The sequence below is a fragment of the Marmota marmota genome, unplaced genomic scaffold, assembly GCF_001458135.2.
Source record: "Marmota marmota marmota unplaced genomic scaffold, marMar, whole genome shotgun sequence".
NCBI classification, from domain to species: Eukaryota; Metazoa; Chordata; class Mammalia; order Rodentia; family Sciuridae; genus Marmota; species Marmota marmota.
The window spans coordinates 43,127,622-43,137,060 of record NW_025999968.1 but is presented as its reverse complement, the minus strand read 5'-3'; the positions used below and the strand labels follow the sequence as shown (position 1 = coordinate 43,137,060).

The 9,439-nt window shown below is 31.1% G+C and overlaps 1 protein-coding gene across 3 annotated transcripts in view; it reads right to left on the bottom strand.

The window, feature by feature from the left end:
* The window catches only part of Ncam2 (neural cell adhesion molecule 2), a 479,693-nt gene that overhangs the window by 99,380 nt on the left and 370,874 nt on the right, over window positions 1–9,439 (bottom strand). For all 3 annotated transcript variants that reach the window (XM_048803529.1, XM_015478659.2, XM_048803530.1), the window contains one exon: window positions 8,817–8,913. In XM_048803529.1, the coding sequence (XP_048659486.1) occupies window positions 8,817–8,913 (97 nt within the window). The remainder of the gene's footprint in view (window positions 1–8,816; window positions 8,914–9,439) is intronic.

Sequence of the window (9,439 nt, the reverse complement as noted above, 5' to 3'; positions counted from 1 at the left end):
ATTTTTATATACACACACACACACACACACACACACACAATGGAATATTACTCAGCAATAAAAGAGAATAAAATCATGGCATTTGCAGGTAAATGGATGGAGTTGGAGAAGATAGTGCTAATTGAAGTTAGCCAATCCCCAAAAAACAAATGTCAAGTGTTTTTTCTGATATAAGGAAGTTGATTCATAATGAGGTAAGGAGGGGAGGCAGGAGCGGGAGAGCAGGGGAAGAATAGAGGAACTCTAGATAGAGCAGAGGGTTGGGAGGGGAAGAGAGGGGTCAGGGGGTTAGAAATGTTGGTGGAATGTGATGGACATCATTATCCAAAGTACATGTATAAAGACATGAATTGGTGTGAATATACTTTGCATACAACCATAGACATGAAAAATTGTGCTCTATATAGTGCTCTATATGTATAATAAAAATTGTAATGCATTCTACTGTCATATACATATATGTCATATATATGAAAGAGCTAAAGCAGGCATAGAAAAGAGTATGTGTGAGAAGATTTCATCAGACACCAAATTTTACCAATGCCTTGTCCTTAGACTTTCCAGTCTCTAGACTATGCCGGGCAAATTTATGTTAATTATTAGTTTCAGAATACAAGGCATTTTTTATAGCAGCCAGAATGGTGCAATGCAAGTTGTCAACTTTCTCTGATATTATGCTGAATTAGCAACACATCTAGAACCCTGTAAATTCTTTTAAATTTCATCTTTCTTTTGGTTTCCCTTGATTGCCAAATACAGATCATTATTATATTGATCTTTTCATAGCATTTGAACACTTATGTGTATGTTTTCTCATCACAAGTACTTACACTAACTCTGAATAATTCTTTTTGTCTTTATTTATTCATATACTTTTAAGTTTACTGATCAAACTTAAGTAGTCCAGGAATCTTTTCTTGATTTTCCCATTTCTACTTTTACTATTCTCCAAAGAGGTGTTTATTCAATTCTAAAATATCAATGGAAAATATTTCCTTCAAACTTACCCAGTTCATGATACTTCTTACAAGTCCCAGAAACCTAGATCCCATTATTAATTGGGCATTTCAACCAAATCTCATAAGCTAATAACACAACACAGCAAACCCTTCATACATTCACCAAATGCATCTAAAACAACTACAATAGTCTTATATATACATATTTGGGAGAATATATATATATATATATATATATATATATATATATATATATATACACATACATACATACATACATACATATATACTCAAACATACTAAAGTAATGTCCACTTGTTGCAATGAATGGTAATATATTTAAATAACAATACTATGTTAAATAATAGTATAAAATAATATGTGATTATGTATACACTTCCTTTTTGCACTAGTGGACACTACTTTAGATGTTTGTATATTTACATAACTGGGCTACTTGGAAAAATACAGAAAGTGACCATTTCCCCATATCTAATGTTATGTTAAAAATCAGTCTCCGGAATATTGGCAGGGCACTTGAATGGATTAAGTTGCTCTATGGCTAAAATAAACCTAAACTTCACTCTGTATAACAGGCAGAACATAAGCATGTTTTTAAGAATATCCATAATTAGATCTCTCACTACCTCTCTATTCATGGCACCCACCATGGGACCCATCACACAATACACTCCAGGTTTCCACTATGGGCCTCCTTTCTTAGTATTGTCCACCCTGCCATAGAATTGTGCTTTTTGTACAAGTGTCATCTTGATCCTTTCAATATTTCCTGTCTTCTTTTTGCACCTGTTTCTACTGACTTATTATTATCCAATTGCAAAGCTAATTCATATCTGAAGCTTCCCCCAGGAGCTTCAGTGAGAATTCAATTTTGTGTTCTCAGGACTTTGATTTACACTTCTACTACAACCCTTAATTTTGAACTGCAGATGCTTTATATATTATTCATCTTCAGATTCCCAAGATCTAGAACAGTGTCAGGAGCTTAATAAAACTCACTAATATATTTTTTTCTATTAGTATGAATATCACTGTTCATCTCATGATTTCTGGGAAATTTTTTAAAAAATGAACAAGATGTAGAGTTTTCCAGGATAGATCATTTCAGAGAAACATGACTTTATATTCAGGCGAAGAGAATGTGTTTTCAAAAGAGCTAATGTTAACCTGCTTCTGAATAAGATACCATCTTAGTACAAGTATTGGCTATAGTTCCCTATCTAGAAAATTTTGGTCAATTGATCAAGTTTAACCTATAATCAGATCTCTGTTCTCAAAAGTGACTTTTATAGCCTTTTTCATGACTTAACTGAAAGTACAGATGACTGCTTCATGATATTTGTGAATTAAGTCAATCTTGGAAAGAAACCTAAAATATTGGATTTGACAGGGTCTTAGTAGGTTAAAAAGATGAGTCAAAACTGTCAAGCTGAGATTTAATAGTTATAAGTATCATGTCCTGAGTTAAGGTTAAAAACAAAATCAATTCTCAAACACCCTTAATAGTGGGAAAAAATATGTAGAACAAGGTACTAGAAGGGAAAAAAAATAAAATAGAGATTATATTAATTAATAGAAACACACTGCCCAGATTAAGCAAGACTTAATTTCATTTTATTACTCATTGGTATAAGATGTCTAGATCTTTGTATTACAACTAAAAAGACATCAACATACTATATATATGTAAAAGCAAATAATACAATCTAAAATTTGGCCATAATAACAGTCAATTAATATTTTGTGGGTATTTGCCATATACTGGATATTTCAAACATATTAACTCACATAGCCATTACAACATTTTCATCAGGTAGATCTCAGAGTACTTGCTATGGAACATGGCACAGAAACCACAAAGGACTGAGGTATGTACTACCAGCCACAGTGTGTAGTACGTGATGGCAGTTCATAGATGAGGCCCTCCCACAAAATTGCCCAGGAGAAGGTGACATTATCACAAAACTGTGTTAATTATGCAAAAATGGGATCATTGTTCTAAGGTTAAGGTAGGAGTATTTCAATATTTAAAACTGAAATACAGCACAAAAAATAAGATTTTTAAATAAATGAATGACATTATTTGATAATAAATTTTAAAAGATTAGAATATTGTTTTTTTAAAATAATTGAAAACAAAAATATGCAGTGCACCTTGTCAAAAGATCACAATCTTTAGTAGGTAGAAAAATATAAGGAAGGAATAACACTATGTAGGTAAAATTTTACTTCTAATGTGTTCTACAACCATAATTCATGATTATGGATGTAAATATACATACAAGATATGCATGTGAGCACTAAAAGAAAGTATAGCCTCTAGTTAGAAAATAGGAATATGGCCTAGAAGACCTGTTTATGAAACATTTCATGGGGAAATCTTTAGAATATGTATTGTTGTATTTCTTGTTATATTTTAATATTTGGATTAAAAAGTTAAAAATTAGTAAGTATACATTATCATCTTTCCATAGAATCATAGAATTTTTTAAAAAATTTCAACTGACAGGACAAAAACTAAACAAGTCTGAATCAATTGTTGCTCAAGGAATATAAATCCAGGGTTTAATAGATAATGTTTAAAGATTTTTTGATATCAATACAAGTGTGTGTGTGTGAGTATGGATATATATATATATATATATATATATATATATAGAGAGAGAGAGAGAGAGAGAGAGAGAGAGAGAGAGAGATTATTTTTAAAAATTCATTTGAGAAAAACAATAATTGTTGGAATTATTTGCAAGAATGTAAAAGTAATAGGATGAAAAAGTAAAAATTTTTTCTACTATTTCACAATCCAGCGAGGTGATTTAGTTTACATAAATTTATTACATATTTTCTTTTTTATGTTTTTCATTAATTTGTCCTTTGTTGTTCTTTTTCATATACATGATCCTAGAATGCATTTTGACATATCATACATACATGGAGTATAATTTCCCATTCTTGTGGTTGTACATGATATGGAGATACACAGGTTGTGTATTCATACAATTACATATGTAAGTTATGCCCAATTCATTCTACTGTCTTTCCCATTCCCCAAACCCGCTCCCTTCCCTTCATTCTCCTCTGCCCAATTCAGTGGTCCTCTACTCCTCCTTGTCCCCGCCTCTTCCCTATTATGAGTCAGCATCCACATATCAGAGAGAACATTTGACTACTGATTTTTCGGGATTGGCTTATTTTACTTAGCATGATAGTCTCCAGTTCTGTCCATTTACCAGCAAGTGCCATACTTTCATTCTTTTCTATGGGTGAGTAATATTCCATTATGTATATATACTACTTTTTCTTTATCCATTCATTTTTTGGGCACCGAGGCTGGTTCCACTGGTTAGTTATTATGAATTGAGCTGCTATGAACATTGATGTGGCTGTGTGACTATAATAAGCTTATTTTAAGTCTTTTAGATATATGCCAACGAGTGGAGTAACATGGTCAAATGGTGGTACTATTCCAAGTTTTCCCAGGAACCTCCGTACTGCTTTCCAGAATGTTTGTACCAATTTGCAGTCCCACCAGCAATGTATGAGCATACCATTTTCCTCACATCTTCTCCAACAATTATTGTTACTTGTTTTTTTTTTTAAATTTTTAATTTTTTTTAATTGTTACTTGGATTCTTGATAATTGCCATTCTGACTGGAGTTAAATGAAATCTCAGTATAGCTTTAATTTTCATTTTTACAATTGCTAATATTGAACATTTTTCATAGATTTATTAACCATTTGTATTTCTTCTTTTGTGATGTGACTGTTTGATTGCTTTGGCCATTTATTGATTTTTTTTGAGCTAAGTTTTTTGAGTTCTATATATATCCTGGAGATTAATGCTCTATCTGAGGTGCAGGTGGCAAAGATTTTCACCCATTCTGTAGGCTCTCTGTTCGCATTTCTTATTTATTCCTTTGCTGTGAAAAGCTTTTTTACTTTAACACAATCCATTTTATTGATTATTTATTTTCCTTCTTGTGCTTTAAGAGTTTTATTGAGGAATTTTTTTCCTAAAATGACATTTTGGAGATTGGAGCCTACTTTTCTTTCTAGTGGGCATAGGGTCTCTGTACTAATGCCTAGTCCTTGATCCACTTTGAGGTGACTTTTGTGCAGGGTGAGATATAGGGATATAAGTTCATTCTACTACATATGGATTCCCAGTTTTCCCAGCACCATTTCTGAAGAGACTATCTTTTCTCCAATGTATGTTTATGGTGCCTTTGTCTCATATGAGACAACTGTGTTTATGTGGGTTTGTCTCTGTTTCTTCCATTCTGTACTACTAGTGCATGTGTCTATTTTGGAGCCAATACCATGCTATTTTTGTTACTATAGCTCTGTAGTATAATTTAAGGTCTGGTATTGTGATGCCTCCTGCTTTACTTTTCCTGCTGAGTATTGCTTTGGCTATTCTGTGTATCATATTTTTTGAAATGAATTTCCTGATTGCTTTTTCTATTTTTATGAAGAATGTCATTAGGATTTTAAAGTGGACTGCATTAAATATGTAAAATGATTTTAGTAGTATGGCCATTTTGACAATATTAATTCTGCCCATCCAAGAGCATGGGAGATCGTCCCATCCTCTAAGGTCTTCTTCTATTTATTTATTTTTTTTTAGTGTTTTGTAGTTTTCATTGTAGAGATTATTCACTTCTTTTGTTAAATCAATTCCCAAATATTTTTTGAGTATATTGTGAATAGCATGGTTTCCCTAATTTCTTTTTCAGTGGATTCATCACTGATGTATAAAAGAACAGTTGATTTTTATATCCTGCTACCTTGTTGAGTCCATTTATTAGTTTGAGAATTTCTCCAGTGGAACTTTTTGGATCTTCTAAATATAGAATCGTGTCATTAGCAAATAGAGATATTTGAGTTCTTCTTTTCCTATTTGTATCCTTTTAATTTCTGTCTTCTGTTTAATTGCTCTGGCTAGAGTTTCAAGTATGGTGTTGAATAGAAGTGGTGAAAGAGGGAATCTCTGTGCTTGTTCCAGTTTTAGAGGGAATACTTTCACTTTTTCTACATTTAGAATGATGTTGGCCTTTGGTTTAGCATATATAGCTTTTATATGATGAAGTATGTTCTTATTATTCATAGTTTTTCTAGGGTTTTGAGCGTGAAGGGGTGCTGAATTTTGGCAAATTCTTTTTCTGCATCTGTTGTAATGATCATTATGATTTTTGTCTTTAAGCCTATTAATGTGATGAAATATGTTTATTGATTTCTGTATGTTGAAACAACCTTGCATCCTTGGGAAAAACCCGACTTGATCATAGTGAACTATCTTTTTAATTTTTTATGTGATTTGTTGGTGTTCTATTAAGAATTTTTGCATCTATGTTTATTAGGGATATTGGTCTTAAATTTTGTTTCCTTGATGTGTCTTTGTCTGTATCAGGGTGACACTCATTTCATAGAATGATTTTGAAAGAGTTCCCTCTTTTTCTATATCATAAAACAATTTGAGGAGTATAGGTGTCATACATTGATAAAGATGCTGCAAATCAGTGCAACCACTAGGGAAAGCAGCATAGAGATTCCTCCGAGAACTTGGAATGGAACCATCATTTGACCCAGTTATCCCACTCCTTGGCATATATATAGAGGACTTAAAATCAGCATACTACAGTGACACCATCACATCAATATTCACAATAGCTAAACTATGGAATCAACCTAGATAACCTTCAACAAATGAATGGCTAAACAAAATGTGGTATATATATTCAATAGGATACTACTCAGCCTTAAAGAAGAATAAAATTATGGCATGGCAGGTAAATGGACGGAACTGGACAATATTATGCTAAGCGAAATAAGCCAATCCCAAAGAACCAAAGGCCAATTGTTTTCTCTGGTATATGAATGATAATTCACAATAAGGTGGAGGGGGGGAAGAAGGAATAAAGGTACTTTTGATTAAGAGAGGGGACTGAAGGGAGAAAAGGGAATATGAGGGAAGGGAGGAGAGTAAAATGAATTGGACATTATTAACCTATGTGCCATATAATTACACTACTGGTATAATTCTATCTGTTGCACAATCAGAAGAATGAGAAGTTACACTTCATTTATGTATGATATGTCAAAATACATCCTACTGTAATGTATAACTAATCAGTTCTAATTAAAAAAATTAAAAATAACATAAAAAATAAAATAAAATAAACAAATTGAAAGAAAACAAAAAAGTTCTCATGTGAGTAATGGTATAACAAAATGATGTGTCTTCAAGCTGATTCTGCTCAAGGAATTCCCTGATGTAGTCAGTATTAATAACACTAGATGTAATAACAATAAACTATATATATGTTATTCCATAATGTATGGACCTGTGTTCTCTCTCTGTTAGACTGATATAAATACCTCATATGTTTCCTTAAGGTATTAGAATTGTGATGACAACTATGCATGATTCGATTTAGTAGATAATGCCTTTCAATCTTACTATACTTTATCAAGTTGCTCCTCTTGATACAGATAATGGCAAACTGGAGTGAGGCATGAAATATCGAGCTCATGAATATATGATGCCCAAGTTTGTATGTCTAAATTCCACAATATAATTGTACTGATATGAATTAAGGATTATCTCTTCATTGTTATAGTAAATGCTGTCAGTATATTTATTAAAAGATTTCATCTAGGAATTGTTATATTTTAGAATAAAATGTATTTCCACATATTAGAAAGTATTTGTTGTCTTTGACTAAATTATAATATAGTATAAAAATATTCCTTATAATATATTACTATCATCTGTAAAGTCACATATCAGTCTATATACACACACACAAAAAAGATGTAGATTAGTTTTATCAGTAGAGGTAAGTATTTACTACCAAAAACATACCAGTATATAAAATCCATAAAATTATTAAGCTGTCATCTATCCATAGACTATAATCAAAATTTATTCACCACACCTTTAACATTCTTTAAAGCAAAATGATATAGTTTAGAACCTTGTCTGACATGTATTTGTCAAGTCTCTACAAACATTTCTTCTGAGAATTCTCTAACCAGTCCTTATTTTTCATGTAAGGTATTCTGAAGGTTAGTTAGTCAGTAGTAGATGGTTCCTCAATTTGAATTTGTTACAAATATCCTCAAATTGAATTCTAATTATGTTCTTTGGGAGCAGCAACACAGAAAATATTGAAAGGCGTTTTTCCATTTGAGCTATGAAAAACTACATTTGAAAACGGTATTTCCAAATTTCTAATCAGTCTTGTCAAGCCTAATAAATTCTATAAATACATACTTCAATAAGATCATAGCCTAATTACCAGTTAAAATTAATTTTTATTCTTTGTTTTATTATTTCTATATATTTAAGAATTAGAAGCAGAACAGGTATATTTATGCACATTAACTATAATGTTTTAAATAAAAGTTATGTAACTTTATATTTTCTGTTAAAAATGATTTCATTTTTTATTTTAATGACCAAAAGTTAAAAATATATAAATAATATTTTATTTTCTTCCATTTTTTAATTTTTAAATTACTTTGACTAGATTTTTACTTTATTTAAAGTATAATATGATTTCATAAAGCATATGTTGTATAATTCACAAATATTTAATTTATACATTTGGGCAAATTAGATTCAAAATTAAAAATAACTTTGATCAGTAAATATTGTTCAAGTCCTCACTGTGCACCACTGGTTCAGATTTTCAGGCAACAGCCTATGATTTATGAAAATGTTAAATATTTGTTGACATGTAGAATTAAATGATGCCATTTTATCAGTTTAAAATTTCGTTTCTTAGAGATACATTTTGTGAAATCTCAAAAAATTATTATGCCAGACTTACCAGCTAACGCTAGAATATATTCTTGAAATCTTGTTCCTATACGGTTAGTGGCTGTGCAGTTATATCTCCCAAAGTCATTGTCTGATGTAGGTGCAATCTAAAATAATAAATTGTAAAAGATACAATACTGAAACATCAAAGAAGTTAAAAGAGACTTTAGTATGCTTACCCCTTGCACATAAGTTCAATCATTCACTTCCTTGCACTTTTCTTAATCAAGTATTAATACATATTATTAATTCTTTTAAATGTAATCTGTAAAACTGCATTATCCATAGGACTAGGTAAATCATGGTTTACCTAATAATTCATTAACTGGATAAATGTTTTGGTACATCTATCAATAGCAAAATCATTAAACTTTCCTATAGGTAAAACATAAAAAAATGACCAAAATAAAGGTTGCAACCAGTAGGGGTGTGAACGTGAAAATAGGAAGTTGCACCAAAAGCAGTGTTAACTTTGCTTTCTGTTTTAACCTCAGACCAGGCTAATTTAAAGTCCAAAAAAGGCTAAAAATATCTAAGTTTTTTTCTCGTTTCTTGAGTCTATGAACAAAAATACTGACATTAGATGAGGAATCATTCTCAAAAAGTCTTTCCAGGAAAGTATTTTGCAAAAAA